At 59.0% G+C, this 22,150-nt stretch overlaps 4 protein-coding genes across 4 annotated transcripts; 1 reads left to right on the top strand and 3 right to left on the bottom strand.

The window, feature by feature from the left end:
* On the top strand, positions 1–3,320 carry PHYSODRAFT_354036 (hypothetical protein). Its single transcript, XM_009522015.1, has one exon. The coding sequence runs from the start codon at positions 1,091–1,093 to the stop codon at positions 2,402–2,404; it is 1,314 nt and encodes a 437-aa protein (XP_009520310.1). The 5' UTR covers positions 1–1,090; the 3' UTR covers positions 2,405–3,320.
* A 273-nt stretch (positions 3,321–3,593) lies between these two features.
* On the bottom strand, positions 3,594–5,669 carry PHYSODRAFT_539944 (hypothetical protein; the record flags this gene model as incomplete). The annotated part of the gene is made up of 2 exons (XM_009522014.1): positions 3,594–5,421; positions 5,470–5,669. The coding sequence occupies 2 exons, from the start codon at positions 5,667–5,669 to the stop codon at positions 4,230–4,232; spliced, it is 1,392 nt and encodes a 463-aa protein (XP_009520309.1). The 3' UTR covers positions 3,594–4,229.
* Positions 5,670–5,743: 74 nt separating this feature from the next.
* PHYSODRAFT_285022 (hypothetical protein) lies at positions 5,744–9,787 on the bottom strand. The gene has a single exon (XM_009522013.1). The coding sequence runs from the start codon at positions 8,052–8,054 to the stop codon at positions 6,474–6,476; it is 1,581 nt and encodes a 526-aa protein (XP_009520308.1). The 5' UTR covers positions 8,055–9,787; the 3' UTR covers positions 5,744–6,473.
* Positions 9,788–18,804: 9,017 nt separating this feature from the next.
* On the bottom strand, positions 18,805–19,947 carry PHYSODRAFT_296879 (hypothetical protein; the record flags this gene model as incomplete). The annotated part of the gene is made up of 3 exons (XM_009522012.1): positions 18,805–19,650; positions 19,709–19,793; positions 19,871–19,947. 3 exons carry the CDS (start codon positions 19,945–19,947, stop codon positions 18,805–18,807), a joined length of 1,008 nt encoding a protein of 335 aa, XP_009520307.1.
* Between the last annotated feature and the right edge of the window lie 2,203 nt (positions 19,948–22,150).

Genomic DNA, 22,150 nt, shown 5'->3' with positions numbered 1-22,150 from the left:
TGCGGCTCATGGCGACCATGGAGCACCCGCACATTGTGCAGTTCGTCGGCGTGGCGTGGGAGTCGCTGAGCGACCTGTTCTGCGTGACCGAGTTCATGGCCGGCGGCGACCTGCGCTCGCTGCTGAGGGAGTACCTCGCTGCGGGCGTCCGCCAGGGGATGGATGCCAGCAAGGTGCGCATCGCCTACCAAGTGGCGTACGCGCTGACGTACTTGCACTCGCTGGAGCCCGTGGTGCTGCACCGCGACCTCAAGTCACGCAACATCTTGCTGACGGAGGCACTGGACGCCAAGATCACGGACTTCGGGGCCTCGCGCATCCGCTCTGACGCGACCATGACCGCCGGCGTGGGCAGCTCGCTGTGGATGGCGCCCGAGGTCATGCTCGGCAAACGCTACGGGGAGAAGGCGGACGTGTTCTCGCTGGGTGTGGTGATCTCGGAGCTGGACACGCACGAGCTGCCGTACTCGCACGCGAAGGAGGAGGGCGGCAGTGGCACCGGCGGCGGCGGCGGCGGGCGGCCGCTCCCGGACACGGCGGTGCTGCAGATGGTGTCGCTGGGCAAGCTGCGCGTACGCTTCTCGGCGTTCATGGACCCGGACATGGCTCGCTTCGTGGGCAGCTGCGTGAGCATGGAGCCCAGCGAGCGCCCCACGGCGGCCGAGGCGCTGTACTACCTGCAGGTGGCGGCCCGCAACGCACAGTACTGATCGGCCGAGCTGAACCAAGGTAGAGCAATTGATTTCCAAGTTGAAGTTGTCGGAACAACTCGTATAATTTTCACGCACTAACGAACTGAGCAAGCCAGCCTTGTAGCTTGAGGTGGTCGTGCATGGTGACCACAGTCGTGATGCCATGGGTGTGTTCTTCCCGACCGGCAGCAGGTTAGGAAAGCGGTCGTTGCTTCAGGTTACAACCGGTAACTGTCGGGAATTTCGCCAATGCACGTCTCTGTTGTCCATCTGTTGGCGCGGCATGGCTCGATGATTCGCTAGGCCTTCTGCGACGCTACGCTTGCAGCAGGCATCCCTGCCCTGTGTATTCCGACTCCCCCCCCAGTTATCAGCGCAGCCCTCCACCGCGTGCACTCATGCTGGCCGCCGTGGTGGTGTCCTGCGTGCTGCCGCTGCTGGCGGCGGCGCAGAACGACGAGGTCTCGTACTCGGTGAGTCTCAGCACGGGCACGCTCATCGCGATCGTCGCTGGCTGCGTCGCGGTGCTCTTGGTGTTCACCTGCTGCTGCTGCTGCATGCGGAAGCGCCGAAAGGCCAAGCGCCAGCGAGAGCTGCAGGCCGCGGTGGCCGCCGCTATAGTCAACACGCCCAAGGCCAACGACTCGCACGCCATTGACGTGCCCTACGAGCAGGAGCGGCAGCACAACACGGGCTCCACCTACACCGACTCCACCAGGCACCCGAACTGCAACGGCACCGGCGCCTCCATCTACGGAGGTGACCAGTACTCGTCCACAGGGCCGTCACACCGCAGTGGCGGAGGCAGACACTCGTCGAGTCTCTGGGACGACCCGGTGATCGTCGCTGCGCGGATCCCCGTCGACCGCGTCGAGCTCGGCGAGCTGCTCAGCCGCGGCGGGTTTGGCGAGGTCTACCGCGGTCGGTACCGCGACCAAAATGTCGCCGTCAAGACGCTGCTGCCATCGACCAGGAAGGACATGAACCACATCGAAGCGTTCTTGTCCGAGATCAAGCTCATGGCGACGATGGAGCACCCCCAGATTGTGCAGTTCATCGGTGTGGCCTGGGAGTCGCTCAGCGAGCTGTACGCCGTCTCGGAATTCATGGAGGGCGGCGATCTCCGCACGCTGCTGATAAAGTACTACGAGAACGACCACCCGAGGGGCTTCGACCCTGCCAAGATCAAGATGGCGCTGCAGGTGGCGCATGCACTGACCTACCTGCACTCTCTGGATCCCGTCGTGCTGCACCGCGACCTCAAATCACGCAACATTCTGCTGACGGATTCCTTAGACGCTAAGATCACGGACTTCGGAGCATCTCGAGAACGGTCGGACAAGACCATGACTGCTGGAGTTGGGACGAGCTTCTGGATGGCGCCCGAGGTCGTTTTGGGCGAGCAGTATGGCGCGAAGGCGGACGTGTTCTCGTTTGGCGTCGTGCTCTCAGAATTGGACACGCACGAACTGCCCTACTCGCACGCGAAGGAGAACAGCGAGACAGGCAGACCTCTGCCCGACGCGGCGGTGCTGCAGCTTGTGCTTATGGGCAGGCTACAAGTGCAGTTCTCCGACGTCGGCCCCACGGAGATGACGCAGCTGGCGCAACAGTGTCTGCAGATGGAACCCGAGGACCGCCCCACAGCTGCGGAGGTGCTGTACCGGTTGCACACGATCTCGAAGGCGTACCCGAGCAGCTACTCGCTTTAAGCTGTTCGCGCCGCCGTAGATTAAGCTTTACTGTAGTAAATTTACTTCAAGGACAATAGGTATTCGCCCCTTATCGCACGAAACATGCTTCAAGGACGCTGTTGCGAGTGAACTGAGAACCGGGCGCATGACGTCGCAGTGGCGGGAAGCGGAATGGAATGAGCGTTTATAAAAACAAAACACTTTGGGGCTTTCAACTAACAAAACTTCAGATTTCAAGGCTACGTAGTGGTGCTCTACAGGAAGAGCGCAGCCGTGGCAACGAGGGCCGAGCCCAGCAGGGCGGCCGAAGGGCCCACAGCCACGCCGGCGCTGGAGCCGCTCGAGGTGTCGTCCGCAGCGCTGGACGCGCTGGCCGCCGAATCCGCCGTACTCGAGGAGGAAGGCGCCTCCGTGGCGGGGGTCTGGGTCTCGATGTCGAGGCTGCCCGAGTCCGAGTCGCCCACAATCACGTCGTCGTCCGAGCTGGCCGAAGACGTCGTGTTGGCGGGGGCCGCAGTCACCTCGACGGCGCTGTCGAGCGAGGCCGAGGACGCGCTGCTGGTGGCGACGCTCTCGGAGCCGGCCGAAGCGGAAGTCGACGTGGCGGCGGCGGACGCAGCAGTGGACGTCGACGAAGCGCTCGTGCTGGCCGAAGCGGCCGTGGAGGAGCTCGAGGCGGAGCTGCTGCATTCCGTCATCACGGGCGTGATCAGGTCCGAGTAGAGCGCGAAGGTGCCGACGGTGCACTCCTCCGGGAACATGGTGGTGAGGTCCTTCAGCACGGTCTGGCACGCGGTGTTGCTGCACATGGTGGCCATCTCGGCCTTCGTCGGCGTCTTGAGCGAGGACGGAGAGTACCCGGAAGCGCTGGCGCACGGTGACCTCAGTTGACGTCAGCAGCGCCGTCACCGAGGCGGTGTCACAGGTGGCGGCGTTCGCGACGGTGGCGGCCATGGCGGCGGCGATCAGCGAGGACGCGAAGACCTTCATGCTTGGCGAGGGTGGCTGCGGGTATCTGTGGGCTGGCGGCAGATTGGAGAATGACTCACGTTCGAGGTACGGAACGCAGCGCCTCGCGTGGACGGGCAACCCGAGCCTCGGGCGAGCTCGCCAAGGTCGCTCTCCAGCGTGACGCACGCTCCACTCTACCGGGCGGTCGGGCATAGCCCCGGCGGGATCAACGATGGGAGCGGGCACTCACCGCAAAGCGTGGTAAGGTCCATGCTCGGGCGCTGCAGCTGGCACGGCTCGGGTTGAAGCGCTCCAGCATTCGTCGGCGCCGCTAGACAAACGAGCAAAACGCCCAGTGAGCTCTCCGTGCAGTTCTCAGTCTGCCATACAGGCCACGTATGACTACAATAGTGCGCGCAGCGACGGCGGCGTTGGGGAACAAGCATTGCGGTCGCTCGGCGGCAGCAGCACGGGAGGTAGAGTCAAGAGCAGAAGAGTTGCGCCCGCCGAGTCGGCCGACAAGAAGGTTGCACCGGGAGACCTCGGGGCGCAGAACTCCTTTGACTGGATGAAGTTGCACCACGTCGCGTCTGCCTCTCGATTACTTGATCTGAGTATGCTCATACTCAGATCAAGTTTAAAAACGTTACACTGGCGGCACCACCAACTTGTGCATGCACGAACCCCATGGGATCCGCAGCGGCCGCGTGCCATGGGGCTTGCCTGGCAGCTCCGTCCAGCGGCGGGTTTCCCGTGGAGACTCGCCGCTGCGACAACGCTTTGACTTTTTGCGATCATGGGAGCGTAGCAGGGAAGGCAAGGGCGCTTGATGTCTGCGAGAACTAACTTCAACTTGGAAATCAATTGCTCTACCTTGGTTCAGCTCGGCCGATCAGTACTGTGCGTTGCGGGCCGCCACCTGCAGGTAGTACAGCGCCTCGGCCGCCGTGGGGCGCTCGCTGGGCTCCATGCTCACGCAGCTGCCCACGAAGCGAGCCATGTCCGGGTCCATGAACGCCGAGAAGCGTACGCGCAGCTTGCCCAGCGACACCATCTGCAGCACCGCCGTGTCCGGGAGCGGCCGCCCGCCGCCGCCGCCGCCGGTGCCACTGCCGCCCTCCTCCTTCGCGTGCGAGTACGGCAGCTCGTGCGTGTCCAGCTCCGAGATCACCACACCCAGCGAGAACACGTCCGCCTTCTCCCCGTAGCGTTTGCCGAGCATGACCTCGGGCGCCATCCACAGCGAGCTGCCCACGCCGGCGGTCATGGTCGCGTCAGAGCGGATGCGCGAGGCCCCGAAGTCCGTGATCTTGGCGTCCAGTGCCTCCGTCAGCAAGATGTTGCGTGACTTGAGGTCGCGGTGCAGCACCACGGGCTCCAGCGAGTGCAAGTACGTCAGCGCGTACGCCACTTGGTAGGCGATGCGCACCTTGCTGGCATCCATCCCCTGGCGGACGCCCGCAGCGAGGTACTCCCTCAGCAGCGAGCGCAGGTCGCCGCCGGCCATGAACTCGGTCACGCAGAACAGGTCGCTCAGCGACTCCCACGCCACGCCGACGAACTGCACAATGTGCGGGTGCTCCATGGTCGCCATGAGCCGCACCTCGGACAGAAACGCCTGGATGTGCGCCAGGTCCTTGCGCTTCTCCGGCAACAGCGTCTTGATGGCCACGTCCTGCTCTCGGTAGCGGCCGCGGTACACCTCGCCGTAGGCGCCGCGGCTGATCACGGCACCCAGCTCGATGCGGTCGATGGGGATCCGCGACGCCAGAATGACGGGGTCCTCCCACAGCGTGCTGCGGTGCCGCCTGCCGTCCGGCATGGAGCTGCCCGACGAGCGCGAGTTGGCGGCCGTGGTCCGGGTGATCTCCTGGTACTCCGTCGTGTCGGCCGGCGACTGGCCCTGCTCCAGTAGCCGCACTTGCTTCCCCACCACGGGCGACTCGAGGAAGTCCTGCGAAGAAGCGTCGCTCGACCGGTGGTTATTGCGCCGCCGCTGCGCGATGAAGAACGCGAACACGACGAGCATGAAGACCACGGCCGCCACGATGATCCCGATGATCGCCCCGACGCCGACCGAGCTGCTCGACGACTTGGAGACGGTGCCGGCGTCCGACTGAGAGCTGCCTGACTGAGCAGCAGCGGTGTTGTTCTCAGCGCCGCCGCCACTGCTGCTGCTGCTGCTGCCCGAGCTGGCCGTCGTCGGGCTCAAGACGATCGTCTTCTCCGTGTCGCCGCTCCTTGTGATGATCACGTAGCTGTACGACGTGGTGCCGTCCCCCAGCGTCGTCTCCGTGACTTCCACCGTCACGAGCTCGTCGCCGCCGAGCATACTGGAGTCGACTCCAGGAGGCAGCGTGGACGAGTTGTAGTGCTCCACCACGGGCGCCGCCGTCGTCGCCGCGGGTGAAGACGTGGCTTCGGTCGTCGCAGTGGGGGCTGTGGTGGTCGTCGGCGTTGGAGCCGTAGTAGTTGAAGTCGTCGGGGTCGGAGCTGCGGTGGTGGGGGTTGGCGCTGTAGTCGCGGGCGCAGTTGTCGTGGGTGTCGGGCTTGTAGTGGCGGGCGCTGTCGTTGCCGGAGCTGTCGTTGCCGGGGCCGTAGTCGCTGGTGTTGTGGTGGTAGGCGTCGCAGTCGTCGCTACTGGAGTCGTCGTGCTGGAGCCTGTGCCAGTGTCCCCCGAGGAGGTGTCGCCTGAAAGCAGGCAAGAACGTTAAGACTGTTTCTTGCCCCGGTTGACGTTGAGTCGCGGACTTACCGGCATCCTGCGAGCTCGCCGCGGCGAGGAGAAGAGCAGCACACAGGCAGCAACAGGCCGCAGGCCGCCAAGCAGAGTTCATTGCAGAGTCGATACGTCCACTGCGAAGCTCACTGCGAAGTGGGGAACGGCGGAAAATCGCCCACTGAAAGAATCTCCCATTGAGTCCAGCTTCCGATCTGGATAAAGGGTACATTGGCGACTCGCCAGTCATCTATAACAGAGCTGAAGACGACCACCACTCGAGTACGAGCGCTCGAACAGCAAAGCGAGAAGCCCCACTCATAGTAATACTAACCGTCTTGCTCATTAGCGCACACGCATGCTGCTTTCGCCATTGCTACCAGTCCGCAACGCTACTAAAGAATCCCAGCTGCTTACCTACTGTCCCTGGCGCTGGCGCGGCGCGCACTTAATAATGTCGTCTACTCTGAGAATCATCTCGGCGGCCTCTGCGGCCGAGAACAGCACCTGCTTCTTGCTCTTGAGCGCCTCGCGAATGCCCAGCGCCTGCATGTCGCCCACGCACCCCGTGCGCATGTCCAGGCCGGCCGTCGTCTCGCCGCGGTGGTGTGCTGCGCGCAGCTGCGTCACCAGCTCCGAGCTGTCGTAGCCGCCGTTGTCGGCGATAATGCTAGGCAGCTGGCGGAGCGCGCGCGCGAAGGCCTCCATGGCCAGCGCCTTCTTGCCGGGCACGGACGGAGCCTTGTTGTCGATGGCCTGCGCCATCAGTACCTCCGTGCAGCCGCCGCCCATAACCGTCTGCGAGTGCTTCACCGTCTGCGTCAGCACAGCCAGCGCATCGTGCAGCGAGCGCTCGGCCTCGTCCAGCAAGTGCGAGCTGGCGCCGCGCAGCACGACGGAGCAGGCCGATCCGGTCTTGACGCCCGAAAACCGCAGCATGCGGTCCTCGCCGATGATGATCTCCTCGATCAGCTTGCACTCGCCCAGCTGCACGGCGTCCGGGTTGTCGAACGTGGACGCGATCTCGCCGCCCGTGACAGCGGCCAGGTGCTCAATGCCGTCGAAGTCGGCGTGCTCGATGGCCATGATTCCCTTCTCGGAGAAAATCTGCTCAGGGTAGTTGTAGATGAGCTGTCGGTTCACGAAGCAGTTGATGCCAAAGTTGGCGATCTTCTCGACCTTGGCCTTCATCTTAGCCTTCTCGGCATCCTCGATCGCCGAGACCTTGTCCATCGAGTCCACCTTGACGCGCGCGCCGTAGATCTTGATCTTGTCCGTGTCCATGCCCGTGTTGGCCACCAGGATCTTGGCGTTCTCGATGCGCTTGGGCTGGCCCACGCCGATCTTCTTGTCCAGGATGAAGCCCTCGTCCAGGTACGAGTCGCGCAGCGAGCCGCCGGCCTTCTTGATGATCTGGATGTAGTCCAGGTTGCTCGAGCCGCGCAGCCGCAGCACGGCGTCCACCGCCAGCTTGGCGAAGTGGTCCTTCTCGTACGTGAGCAGCTTGGAGCTGAGCGTCGTGCGCGCGATGTTCATCAGGTCCTCGCGGAACTTGTCGGCGTCCTGCGAGTTGTCCTTGGCCGAGCCCACGAGCGCCTCGTGGGCGCTCGTGAGCGCGATACGCCAGCCGTCGATGATGGTCTGCGGGTGGATGCGCTGGTCGATGAGCTTCTCGGCCTCGCGCAGCAGCTCGCCGCAGAGCACGGCGACGCTCGTGGTGCCGTCGCCCACCTCCTCGTCCTGCGTCTTGGCGATGTCCACGAGGACCTTGGCGGCCGCGTTGTCCACGTAGACGCTGCGCAGGATGGTGGCGCCGTCGTTCGTGACCGAGATGCTCTTGTCGGGGCCGCCCATGGACTGCAGGATCTTGTCCATGCCCTTGGGGCCCAGCGTCGTCTTGACCATGTCGGCGATGGCGATGGCGCCCACGAACGACGACATGCGGGCGTTCTCGCCCTTCTCCACCTGCGACTCCGGGTCCAGCACGGCCTGCTGCATCCTTGCTTTCCTTGCTTGCTCGCTCTGTACGCTGCACACGGAGGTCGAACGACGACTCGCTCGCTCGCTTTGTGTATGGAGCCGCGAAGATATTTGAGTGGCCCCCTCCAACAAAACCCCACAAGGGAATGCGTCAGTCCGTTCCAGAGGTCCTTCGTAAACGCATAGTTTATCAACATTCCCGCATGTTCATGCCGCTCACGCGCCCATGTAGGAAAGAGAGCCTCGGGAAGGCCTCAAAGTGCCTGGAGCACTCGACGAGAAACCCCTCTCGTCGACTGCATTGGCGACGATGACCACACAAGCCGACCGCGAGGCCAACTCGACCGTCCTGCTTATGTCACGCAGATGCACACAGGCAAACGCTTTCATCCGTGTTCATCCCCGTTGCGGACTCAATGTTGCGGGTGTAGCGAACTCGTGAATACGCTGGCAGGGCCTGTAAACGAATTGTTTTGCACTCAACCCGTAGATACAAGGACGATGGCGTCGCGGTGTGTTGACTCACAGGTCTGGACAGCAAAGAGGTCAAGTCACCATCCACGTAAATTCAAGATAATGCGCTACATGTATGACCTCTTTCCTCTTTTCCTGGTGCTCACCTAGTATTACCGCCGGAGTGCGCCTGCTGTGCGGACGGGCCGGGGCAGACGCTGGTGCATTTGTTATTTTTCAGGCTCAACCTGGTGAGGCCTCGCCCAGAACTCGCGTCGTGAGGGTTGTTGCTCCCTGCGCTCCCTCTGGAAGACCCTCCGAGTCGGGATTCTGCGTTCGCTGCCTTGGAGCGAGCTGTGGAGAACAGGCAAAGCGCAATCGTGACGCGCATCCAAAGTCCCTGGACGTGATCCAAGTGAATCCCAGTGGTGTAGGAGACGATGATAAACGGCACGGCATGCGTGACTAGCAGCATGTAGTAGACCATTTCAAGCTTTTGGTGGCGCCACACCTTGTTCGATCCCCGGGCCAACACAAGGAAGTGGAAGCGGAAATACGCCACGAAGGCAAACGACACGTTCTTGGTCGTGTCATCAAGCAGCTCGAAAGCATTTGTTTGAAGCTCCTGCCAAATGAGCTCGGCGATGTTGACCAGGGTGACCACGACTAATAACTCGATGATCCGTGCGAGCCTCGCTACGACGGAGAGCTTTACTTTCCTGTTGATGTCGCGAATGAGGATGATGATCTGCAGGAGGAACGTCAGCACTGTATATGCGTCGGAGGCATCGCTCAGATTGTCCAAGAACTCGTCACTGGGGCACGAGGTGGGCGAAGCTCAGGAATGCAGTGGCGAAAAGAAGACGCACGAGAGGCTCCCGATGCCGCTTGCGAAACACAAGACACCAGATACTGGAATAGCCCAAAGTTGAGCAGCAAGGAGCACGGCAAGCAGAACAGCCTCTGCACGAAGTCGGCGGTCTTCTGGGCTTCTTGGGTCTTGGTCATAGCCCTCGCACTTCCCGAGTTTGTGCTTGTTGCTGTGATGTCACGCTTGCTATGAACCTTTCTTATGTGTTGGTATTAGGCGCTTTTGCGTCGTGCATCGGAGGACTCGCATAAGATTCGACACGAATAGCACGAGAACAAATCGATCGACCGATACGAACTTCGGACGTGAAGTTGATCTCCGGCGAAGCGCGCTCACATCGAAGCTATTTATTCGCCGAGTGTTGAAATGAACAGTTTACACAGAGTAGGTAGCTCACTACAATGTATTACTCTTTTGGTTATCCTCTATTCCTATGCCTACTACTCTAGATCCGTGCTCGGTACCTGGAGGCAAAAGAGGAAGTGAGCTCGTCTTCGGACTGCGTCCTCGACTCCTCACTCCTCGGCCTCGTGTCGTCATCGCACTATGTATGGTTGGCAGGTAGCTCTCTGCCTGCACTATCCAGACCACAGCTGGCTATCTGAACTTCTCTCGTACTTGCTAAAACAATAATAACATGTTTGAGAGGTTTTGCTTTCAGTTGCAAAATAACTCGACTGGCAGACAGGCGAAGTCTGCTGCCACTCTGCGAGCTCGGCGCGCCTCTTCATTCAACACCGAGTTGTTGCAGACGACGACGGAAGTCATTCGGCGAGATGCTCACTCGTTTTCACGGCATGTACGTTTGATGAGAGTGCACACAACTAGTTAAATTTGAACGCGACGAGATGGATACTCTGTGTGTTTCCGTCTCTTGCCATTGACCCACGCGCGCAGTATCACTAATGTAACGGGGTTACACGGAGGTTACCCTTGTGGTTACCTTTTTGGTGTGCGATACACCAAGGGTTACTCCCTGGGCCACTGGCCAGTCATTGAGAATGAACTAGAGTTAGTTATGTCGATAGTAAGTGCAGGTATTTGCAGCGTAGGCGGCGGAGCCGCAGATAAGAGAATGAATACAGTTTGCCTTTTGCAAGAAGTCTCTGACTTGTTTTCGTGGTTCCTCGGATAGGACCCTGTTGGACTCTTTGAGTCATAAAGTCTTCCTCTACGCAAGGAGCTACGGCAGCCCCGCTGCACTTGGTAGCACTCGTAGTCAATCCCTCACCTGAGTCTGTTAGACTGTACCTCTGTGAGGATGGAGCAAGCTGCGTTCGCGAATTTGGCCCCCGGCCAGCAGGAGGTACTAAAAAAGCTTATGTCTCTGTTGGACCCGACGGGCGTGACGCACCTTGCCTCGCAAGGCCCGGACGCGATCAACGCGCGTCTTGAGGCGTTCTCAAGTTACGAGAATGCTCTGTTGGAGCACATTCAGCAGAGGATGAGCGCGACGGCGCCTGCAGCGGTGTCGGCCGCGTCGCAAGCCGGATCGACTCGACCCAAGCCACTCATGCTGAGTGTCAAGTTGTTCGAGGGTCTGGAGGGGGAGAATCTCCTGCTCTGGATCCGCGAGATCGAAATGGCCATGGGCTCTGCCCTGCTTCAATCGGAGCACCAGCGCGTCGCGCTTGCCATCTCTAAGCTCAGCGGAAGAGCTCGTGAGTGGGCGCTTACCAGCGGGTCGTCGGTAGACCAAGCTTTCCCGACATGGGATGAGCTGAAGCGACAGCTCTCACGAGTGTTATCGCCGCCGAACCACGCATACCGCGTGCGGTCCAAGTTCCTGGCTTGCCGTCAGGGGAAAAAGGACTTGGTGGACTACGTCCAGGAGCTACGCACGCTCATTGCCGGCATGTTCGCTGAACCGCTGCCTGAGTCTGTCACCGTCACGGTGTTTATGGATGGTCTCAGGACCGGAGTGGCTCGCACGGAAGTGTTCAGCAGTCGTCCTACCTCGTTCGAGGAAGCTGTGGCCGTGGCGTTGAACGCCGAGCACAATTTCAAGTCCGCTCGCGTCGGCTGGAGCGCGCCACAGGCGAGTACGTCGAACGGTCCTGAACCTATGGACCTCAGCTACGCTGAAAGTGACGAAGCCGAGCTTCGGGCTGCTGAGCAGCGCCGCGGTATCCGCCGTTGCTATACCTGCGGCAGCACCGAGCACTTGCGGCCGGGTTGCCCGCTGCGCAAGCAGCAATCTGCTCGTTTGAGCGGCCCCGCTTTGAGCCACAAGGCTGGTTCGTCGCGGGGAAACGGCGACTCCCAGTAGGCGCGGGGCGGTCTACTGGGGAAGAACTAGGTTCTGTAGTGCCTCAGGGAGGGGGAGGACAACGGAGTCTAGTCCCGAAGAGAGCCGTACTCTCAAACACGGAACGTAAATGCAAGCCGGGGTTGCTGGTCGTCATTACGACTGTGAAGGGCTTCGAGAAGCCGTGGGCGATCTTGATTGATTCGGGGGCGTCCGGCAATTACGCCAGGCGTTCCTCCATGGAGGGCAGCGAGTTATATGCTGTGGCGCTTCGCGCGCGTTCTCATGACATAGTCACTGTCCGTTTGGCGACGGGCACTCGTGTCACGGTGCCCAAGGTCCCCATGGACTTGGGCGTCAAGTTCCTTGACTTTGACAGCACGGAACGCTGTTTGGTCTTGGACCTGGATTCAAGGTATGACCTCATCCTTGGCATGGCGTGGCTGGAACGCCATGAGCCTTGGATCGACTGGAGGTCGAAAACATTAGGTGCTACGCACTTCTCTCCTGGTGGGGCTTTGGCGAGTCATGAACCCACCTCTGCCAGGACACAGAAGCGCTTTTGGCGCGAGCACTGGACCGAGTCGGTCGCTGTGCTGGACATCGGCGTGTCCGAGTTGGTCGACAACGCCGTTGTTGGAGAAGCACTTCCCGGAGGGGGCGCGACGTCGTATACGTCGGCCGGTACCGAGCACCGCCCGTCGGGCGTTTGTGGGGCGGCACGTATTCCGCTGGTTCAGGGGCGTTTAACGCCTGGCGACGGTATGTCGCGGCACTCAGAGCTCAGCTCCCCTCGTGCGCGTGGGATGGCACGTACTCCATCGACTTTGGGGCGTTCGACGCTCGGCGACAGTTTGTCGCGGCCCGTTGGGCATGGCCCTGCGGGGGACAAGGCGGAGCGTGTCTCGCCTGGTGCTTTCATGACCAAGGATTGCCGTTTTGGCGATTCCTCGCTGGCGTCCACGATGGACGGAGGCGCGTTGTCGCCTGGATGTGGTGGCGACGCTGCCGCCACGTCGCCCTCATCCTCTCGGCCTCGGGCGCGGATGAGGAGGAGGAAGAGACGCAGAGCGTCTGCGGCGTCGAGCGTGTCGAGCGATGAAGCTCCACGCGAGTGCTGCGAGCAGCTATACACGCTCGTAAATGGGCTGACGGGAGATGTCAATGGTGACATCAACCTTGAAGCTCTTCCCTCCGTGAGTGCTCTCCTTGAGCTTGAGGAGATATCCGTCGCCGAGTTTGGCGAGTCCTTAAAGGTGGGCGATCTAGCCGAAGTGGTCATGATACGACCAGAAGAAGAGTTAAACTCGTCGTCACTATTGGACGAAGCGGTCCTGGAGGACACTAAGCAGGCGCTTAATAAACGTAGTGGCTCAGCCATCTTGAAGGATCCGTCAGATCCGTTGTACCCGTTGGTAGTGGAGTTCGGAGACGTTGTCTCGAAGGACCCGCCTATGGGCCTACCTCCTGATCGAGGCGTTCGTCATGAAATTGACTTGGTTCCGGGAACCAAATATTGCGTCACACGCCAGTGGCCACTTCCCAAGGAACAGTGTGACGTCATTGACGCCTTCTTTCGTGCCAAGAACGAGGCAGGACTGGTGCGCGAAAGCAAGTCCCCGCACTCGACGCCGACATTCTGTGTCAGGAGGCCGAACGGCAAGTGGCGCATTGTGCATGCTTTCAACAAGCTTAACGCGGCCACTATCCCGGCACAAACGCCGATACCTCGCAATGATGTTCTTCAGAACAACATGGTTGGGTGCACGTTGTACAGCGCTCTCGACTTGGTCGATGGCTACTATCAGCTGCTCATGAGAGCGAGTGATATCCCTCTCACTGCGGTGAGTACTCCGGGCGGCATGCTCTGGGAGTGGTTGGTTATGCCCCAAGGGCTGTCAAACGCACCGGCAACGTTTAATCGTCTTGTGACGCAGTTGTTTCGGCCGCATCGCGCATATGCGCAGACGTACTTTGACGACATCTTCGTCCCCAGTCGTGCGGAGCACGGGAAGTCGGATATGGAGAACCACATCGACCATTTGAAAGCCGTGCTCGAGTGTATGCGAGCGAACAAGCTCTACGCCAATGCCGACAAGTGCATCTTCGGCGCTGAAGAAATTCCCTTTCTGGGATGCTTCATTGGGAAGCGTGGTCTCCGAGCGGACCCTGCCAAGGTCAAGGCCATTGTGGACTGGCCGGTTCCTGCGAACCCGAAAGACCTGCGCAAGTGGCTGGGTCTGGCAAACTATTCGCACAAGTACAGCGAGAATTATGCTGAGTTGGCACAGCCATTGTCTAACCTTCTCAAGAAGGATGCTGAATGGTGTTGGGATGCCGAGCAGCAAAGCGCTTTTGAAGCAGTCAAGGAAAACCTGCTTCAGGCACAGAGTTAGCCGATAGGCTTGCTGATGTCAGCCCTCGATGTGTTCGTAAGGAACTGGACGACTTCTTATCGATCCGTCTGAATGTCTTAAGGCATGTGCGAGACGCAATGGCTGATAGCCAAGACGTTCAAAAGGAACAAGCTGACGCTAGAGGCCGGGGTAATATGGAAAACTTTGAGGTCGGAGACCCGGTGTTATTAAACGCGAAAAACCTACCTACACATGCAGTTTCTGCGGTCTTCAAGACTAAGCTGCGTCCTCGCTTCATCGGACCGTTTAAGGTCGTGGCCAAGAAGGGCCTTGCGTACACGCTCAACCTTCCCAAGAAGATGCGCACACACCCAGTGTTTTACGTGGGCTTGCTCAAGCGTTACCGCGACCCGAGCCAGGTGAGCGCGGAGGCGCTGGCGCCGGCACCGTTGGAGGGGCAGCGCCCCGCTGCAGCTGCACCAGCACGTCAACCTGCCCGCGCAGGATCTGGACTTGGCCGTGCAGCGCCTGAACAAAGCGCTCCAACCGACCCATCCGGTCATCTGGTGGATCTTCAAGATCGTGGAGCCGGCGCTCAACAGCGCGGAGCGCGTCGTCGTTCTGCGCAAACTGCCTCCCGACCCAGTCGCGGTGGTCGCGCCCACGCCCGGCTTGATATTCCAGCTCGGACAACTGCGCTCGCACAGCCGCAGGGTTTAGCGGCGGCTCGCCGACCTCCTGCTCTGCTCGATGAGCACGGAGAGCTTCACTTCCATGTGGAGCGGCTTCTAAAGCGACGTTGTCACCGGGGTCATACCCAATATCTGGTGAAGTGGCGGGGCGAGCCACCGTCGTGGGAGTACGAGGTGCCCCTGAGGCAAGATTGCCCGGACGCCGTTGACGCTTTTGATCGGGACCACCCGAGACGCTCACCGAGCTCGAAGCCAACTCGTCGGTCGCCTCGCGTTTCCCGGCGCTAGAACGAGAGGATGACACATCCGAGCGAGTGCTCGAGCGCGAAGCGTGAGCTGGCGCCGCAGGCGTGGACGTAGACGCACGGCGCGGAGTATCTCGAAGCGCACGATTGGCGCCTTGGGCGCGTGGTCTTTGACCATGGCGATTTTGTTGGCGGGCCTTCTTCTTCGCCCACATGAAGCGGAGGCGCCGTTCAAGAAGAACATCTTGCTTTCTATAGCTTGCTCGAAGAGCATCAATTGACGGCAACTTACGGGAATTCTCAACCCAGGCCTGGAACTGGCCATCATCTTCATCTTCGGTCTCACCTGGAACGAGGACCATCGGGATGCGCTGCATCTGAGGCACCGACTGGTCGTGCAGTTGACCATCCAGCTGGGCGCAATTCTCCGAGAAAGTGGTCTGCTGCGGCGTCAGATAGCGCTGGCGCAGCGCGAGGCGCTCGTCTACATCTGCCGTTGTCGAGGCTCTCGGCCCTACGACGTATGAACCCAGCAGGCCTTTGGCCCAGTCGTTCGCGACCTTCAATGGATCTTCGCTGCTTGTAAAGCCATAGTCTCTCCGAGAGGGGTTCACGATAGGCAATGCCTCCGGTATGTTCGAGCGCGTTGGCGCGGTGCGCTCTTCGAGCTGACGGCGCTGAGCCTGGTCCAGTGGGTTGGAGATTGTGTCGGGATCCGTCGGATCATCCCCGTCCCTCGGAGGCAGAGGTGGCGCATGGCGCAGCGGGTCCGGGTGTAAGTGCGACCCCCGGGTCTCTGACCTTGGGCTGATGAACGAGTGCCGCGGGGGCGAGCGCGAACGCGCTGTTCTTGAAGGGCTGTGCCCACTCCGCGGCGATCTGCCATCGCCTTCCGACGGGTTGGCGTTGACCTCGCCCTCCTCAGACCCGAAGAGATCGTCGTACGCATTGCGCACACGCCTTGGCGCCTGCTCGCCAGCCGGGCTTGAGCTATGCTCCGACATCTTCGCTGGCGGCAGCTTCGGAGGGTGCGCTGCACGATACTTGGCTATGGAAGCCTCTGCGGGGTGCTGGGCACGGGCTCCTCCTTTGCGCTCGGCGTCTGTGACGACTCGGCGGCTGGCTCGACGGATGGGCTGTGCCCTGGCTGCGTGGCGCTCGTGCGCGGGCCTTGTGACTGCTGGTCTGTAGACCCGGGGGCTGCGTGCATGCGTTACACGCGCAGCCGATTCGACAATGAGGCTCTGTGAGCACAAGTCGAACTCGCGATGGGTCTGGACCCTAACTGGAAGATCGGAATGGTCCGGGCTTTTGAAGCTGGCGTGTTCGCCGTCTTGATGGGGGAGAGTGTAACGGGGTTACACGGAGGTTACCCTTGTGGTTACCCTTTTGGTGTGCGATACACCAAGGGTTACTCCCTGGGCCACTGGCCAGTCATTGAGAATGAACTAGAGTTAGTTATGTCGATAGTAAGTGCAGGTATTTGCAGCGTAGGCGGCGGAGCCGCAGATAAGAGAATGAATACAGTTTGCCTTTTGCAAGAAGTCTCTGACTTGTTTTCGTGGTTCCTCGGATATGACGATGTAATTCTTAGTACGAGCTCATTGGTTTGCTCGCCGACTGAAAACGCGAATGGTAGTGTGATCAATTTCTTGAAAATCGAGGCAGAGGGGTGCGTTGCAAAGTTTACTGAGCTGCAGGCTGATGCCTTCGCTGGTTTCGTACGTCAGCAGCTATCAAGCTACGAGCTCCCGGAAATCTTCAGTGAGCCATTACCAAGGCCTCATTGGTCAACGAAGTCTAGGATCTGGCATAATTTCTAAGGACGCGAAGATAATTTTATAGCCACCGTCCCATTTCTTGTTAGGGGTTGCCCACAATGTCGATATAGTTGGAGTTTACAGAGCTGAAAACGCGGCTACTTCTACTCTTCACCGCGACCCTGGGTTGGGTAAGCCTCGTGCATTTCGCTTCAGTTGACAGTGAACGCTTGCAGGCGATGAATGATGTGTCCGAAGGAAGCCTTGCGTTACTACTACTGGTGGAGACTACCCTTGTCGATAGGCCGACTGAAAATCCCACGATTCGACGCGCTGGACGCTTGCTGATGCGAGGTGGACGTCTTCTAGCGGATCTGCTCATTATCATCGAGCTCGCTTTGCTGCTGCTAGATGTGGCACTCATTTTCTGCGACCTCCCTCCTGATGATGAACATCGACTCGACTTGGTGAACGGCGCAATGGAAAATGTGACGCTCGCTTTCACCTTTATATATCGTTTCGGATTACTGTCGATGACTCGGAAGCGCGGATTGGAGCAATTACTACACGATGAATGGCTAGAGTTACTGTTCCACATCATCTTTGCTACTCATGAATACCCATTCATGGTGCTTGAGAATGTCACGGGCGCGCCATGGGAGTATGTGCAGGGGTTGTATATGCGTCTGACGCTTTCCCCCTGCATTTAGATGACAATCGGCAACCACCGCTATCATCCTCAGTTACCTTCTGTCGCTGCCCTCCGCCGTCTCAGTCAATTTCATGGCCGGGAATCGAGCGGAGTCGCGAATCCGTGGATTAATGATCGCGATCACCCTTGTGTCATTGATGCGCCAGCTAATTCGAATTCATAATACTGTAATGGATAGTTTGCTGCGCATGGCCAAACTTGTAAATTAATGTTCGTGACAGGTCAAAACAGTTTTAGAAGAGTTTAGCCTCGTCAGTTGCGAACCACCATATTGAAATACATGTACCTGTAGTGTCAAGACGCTGCATCGAACGCAAAATCGTGAGCCATTTCCAAATAAAGTGCATCAGCGCTCCCAAAGTTATTGTTGCGAACTGCAGCTTTGCGCAGCGTGGGAACTCACTAGCAGCAACACAAAAGTGAGGATCAGCAGACAGCAACGGCCACCTGCAAGGCAGAGGTGTATTTCTCGTACTTAATGTTTTGTGCCTTACAGTATAGCTGCACTCCTAAGCGTCCTGTGGTGGACAACCTCGTAAGGACAATTCCACCACGGTGGGAAAACCTCCGGCACTCTCACTGCCATCACGGGGCAAACAACCCACTCTGGCATACGCACGTACACCGCCAACCCCAGCGACAACTGTGGTCATCAGTACCAATTCTCAACAGTTATCTCGGAGCTCCATGTTTCGAACAGACCGTGCTGCGCTCCATGCCTTTCAGGAACTTCGCAATGTTCCAGGTGCCGAAAACTGTTAGGTGCTCCTTGATCTGATAAATTACCTGCAGAACCATTGATGATATATGGTCAGGAAGTCTAGCGCTATTGTGCTAATACAGACAACCCTCGCAGGCATTCGAAGCCCTGCGGACGAAACTGCACCGGAGCGAAACTTCATAGCTGCGGGTGTCACAAAAACTTGTTTGCGGCGATAAGTGGGCAACTGTTAATAACCTTGCGGAGGCTCGTCCTTCGTCTTGTTGATCCTGAGCGTGTAACTTTATTTTATGGTGTATCCGACACTACAAAAATTGCCACGCTATGTTTCGAGTCGCATTGGTACGATAATTCTTGGCACGGCAAAGTGACGGCGAGAGCTCCACATCTTTTCGCTACGGGTGTAACGTTGGTCTCACGTACAATGCTCGTATATGCGCTGCACGCTCTTCCTCACTCTCGGATGGCATTTTTTGACAGGTGCCTCATCGTCAACTGCACTCTATTGATCAAGATCTCTTCTCTGAGCAGCGCCCAAGGTCCATGACAAACTTCCGTGCTGAAGGTATTGCTGGTTGCCTTGTACAGCAAGTATTCAGTGCTCACTGCCAAACAGGAAAACGACGATTTCACGCAGCAAAATCACCCAAAATCCTGTGCATCAGGTATTCGTTATCAAGTGAGCTATCAAGAGTACATGAGCGAAGTCCTACCCACTCGCAGCTCGAGAGCGCAGTGCATCGACGAGTATCGCGTCTAACAACTTGCGGCTGGCGTCAAGTTGATGCGCGCGAGCAGCGGCCTTTTCGAGCAGCGCAGGCAAGAAGCTCTGTTTTACGTCCTTTGCTAATGGGTCGAAGAAGTGGCCACTCTCCACGAGCGTGTCGAACACTTGTGCGTGCAGACTAGCAAGGTATTGCTTGGCCGATGCACGGGCAGCCACCTTCTCCTCCAGCTCGGCTTGTGCTGCGAGACGCGCAGTCTCCTCGTCCAGGCGCCGCTGCTTCTCGGCGAAGCGGCGCTTGGCCTCGGCTTCAAGACGTTGCACCTCGGCCAGCTCTGCGTTACGAGCCTGCTCAAACAGCTCCTGGCGCTGGCGAATTTCGCGCAGCTCGATCTCCTCGAGCAGCTCCAGCATCCCAAGCTCCAGCGTCTTACCTACGAGCACCTCCAGAATCGGCTCGACCTCCAGGTCGAAGTCGAACAGATCTCCGCCCTCGATCTGCGTGGCAACGTCCACCCCCGACGGCGTCGGTACGAACGAAATAGGCGGATGAAGGTCCAGCAGAGCATCCGTCTGCGTATCCGCGTCCACCTCCGGGTTGCGGTCCGTCAGCTCTTCGAGATAATTGTCGGTCTGTACGTCCATGTGGAACCTACCGCCTACAGGAGGTGGCGTGGCCGGCCGTTGCTGTTGCTGTTGCTGCTGTTGTTGTTGCTGTTGTTGTTGCTGCTGCTGCTGCTGGTGTTGCTGATAACGAGCCGCCCTAGTGGCGCCCTTGCTAGGCTTCCTGGAGTCCCCGCCGCCGCCTCTTCCCGGACTCTCGGGCGTCTCCTACAGAACGTGCGTGAGACTAGAGACGCCAGCGCAGCAGCAACGACGACGCACGCACCTCTCGCATGACGTAGGCGCTGCCGCGGTGCACGCGCTTGTCAAACATGATGTTCTGCGCGCGCTCGGCATGGCCGTTGGCGTTCCTGCGGACAACGATAGCATATCGGGGTGAGTTCAAGTATTGCGCTGTGGCGGCGGGGGCAACTGCAGCGGGACGCACGAGGCCCCGGACGCCTTGCTGCGCTTGGTGGCCACGGAGCGCGGCGCCGACGCGAATTCATAGCCGCCGGACTGCATCGCGCCGAGCTGTCAATGGGCCCCCCAAGGGCGCTCGCCGCCGCCGCTTCAACGTCCTCGAAACCTTTCGCGCCGCTTCGAGCGCCTAGGGGCAGGGCCGGCCCTAATCTGCGCGCGCACGGTACGGCAGTGCCGAGATGGGCAGCGCGACCAGAAAAGGCGCGGCGAGACACTTGGCTTCATCATCTTGCAGTGCAACTTGCACTGCAAGCCCAGCATCGAGCTGCCGGCGTCGCTCTGCCAGCCAGCCGGCGCTCGCTCGTTTACGCCTTCAAGGGCAGGCAAGGATCGGTGCGACAGCTCGTGGTTCACAGGATGTGCCGGCCCGGTAGGCAGCGGACCGCGCGGCAGGCCGTGACCGACGCCGACTGCAAGCAGGGGCTCGAATTCGAGCGTCTTGGCCGCCGGCGCGTGAACACGAGCGGGGCGGCGCCAAGCAGAGCCGCGCCGGCGCTCGCGCTCGCGCTCGCACTCGGCGTGTTGCCGCCGTCTGCTCCGGCCCCCGGAGGGACGGACCACCCACCAGTTTCAGCCCGGCAGCCGCCGCTGCGATGGCCATGACAACCAAGCCCGTCCGGCAGGCACCATGCCGCTACGCTGCGCCACGATGCCGCCCGCCGCGGCCGCCAGCCAGTCATTCGCCGCCGCCGCATCATGGGTCCAGCCCCCCTCCGACACCTTCGCAGCGCTTTTGTGATCGGCGCGCCGATCGTGGGCGAGCCGCGTGAATAGGGCGGCCTGATATCCAGGCGGACATACAGACAACGACTTACAAAGCCGGCAGACACAAAAAGCCGGCAGACGAAATCAAGCAAAGCTTAACATGAGCAAACCAGCCAATCAGATTCAATCAAATGACTTCATCTTTGTATACCATCTGGTTTTGTGTACTTTATATGCTTTCTTGTGTACTTTATGCAACACACCGTGTGTTTTATGACAGTTTTACAGATTTGACGGGAGGGAATTTATCGTTGTTTTTATATAGGAGGATGGCATTAAGCATGCCGGCTTTGTAAGTCGTTGTCTGTAGCCTCGAGCCGAGCGGCGTCCGACGCTTGCCTTCGCTGCCGGGCGGCGCTGCTGGAGAGTGCACTGCGTGGAGGCCAGCGACCCAGCCAGAGGATACTCGCGCTGCAACGCGCTAGCAACGCCGCGCAAATATTGAGCGCCGCGCCGTAGCACGTCGACTTCCGACGACTTGAGGCAGAGGAGGAGCAAATCAGAGAGTGGCAGGCCGACCAATGGGAAAGCGCGGTTCGCATCAAGATTATGACAAGGTTTTTCGGCCGACCAGTAATATTTGCGTTGGCCAAATTCTGCCTACTACTACTGTAACAGCATTAGCACCAAATGGGAATGGACTACTATAGTATTACTGGTCGAAAATACTAACTGCCACAGATTATTATAAATGCCGACTCAAACGAGTCTGCCGCAAGCTTTCCTGCCTGGTGAACGTGAGCCACCTATATCACGTTCATTAATCCTGCCGCTATCACTTGCATGCAACATTCTCCACGCCACTCTCAAGACAGAAAAGGCAAAAATGCATCAACTCATATAATCTTAGCAGTTTATCTCACACTACGCCGTCTCCAAAAGCTAGTAGTAGTGGGGGCGGGGGGGAGGGGTCAACACTACCGTCATCAAGTTCATGCTGTCCCATGAAGTATCTTTTCTTGGGTTTCTTGTTGTTTTTAAGACGTAGCTGTTTAACCCGCCTCATAAAATTTCTAAGAGCCATGTGTAGGATATACCCGCATCATCCCTGTCCTAAGCAAAGTTTTATCCTAAGTGAATTTCTATATTGATCAACAATAAATCACCGCATTAATGGACTAACTATCGGCTACTGGAAATTACCGGGGAGGTTTACTCAAAAAGCAATATCGGTTCCTCGCGTTAGTGCGCCAGCAGGTAAATCAAGGAGGCTCGGGCGTGTAGCAAATGTTTACGGCAGATGGACGCGACCGAGTCTCCATCGATAAACATAAGTCTTGGAATTTAGAAACTAATTACTCGCACTACAGCTTGGAGAGCGCGCATAAGCATTCGCTTAGAACAGGGACGATGTACAGTATGCATGTAGATGTAAAAAAAATAGTAGCAAGAACCAATTTTCTTTCTTGGCATTAAAATCTGAAGCGACTGGAAACAGCCCCGCATTATTCTAATACGATGAATCCGACTATCATTAAAA

This window comes from Phytophthora sojae (assembly GCF_000149755.1).
Source record: "Phytophthora sojae unplaced genomic scaffold PHYSOscaffold_2, whole genome shotgun sequence".
Taxonomy (NCBI): Eukaryota; Oomycota; class Peronosporomycetes; order Peronosporales; family Peronosporaceae; genus Phytophthora; species Phytophthora sojae.
This window is presented reverse-complemented; position numbering and strand designations above follow the sequence as displayed.

What these genes read in the sequence shown, in the direction of transcription:
- PHYSODRAFT_354036 (XM_009522015.1), top strand. Translation starts at nt 1,091, where the DNA reads ATGCTGGCCGCCGTGGTGGTGTCCTGCGTGCTGCCGCTGCTGGCGGCG.
- PHYSODRAFT_285022 (XM_009522013.1), bottom strand. Translation starts at nt 8,054, where the DNA reads ATGCAGCAGGCCGTGCTGGACCCGGAGTCGCAGGTGGAGAAGGGCGAG.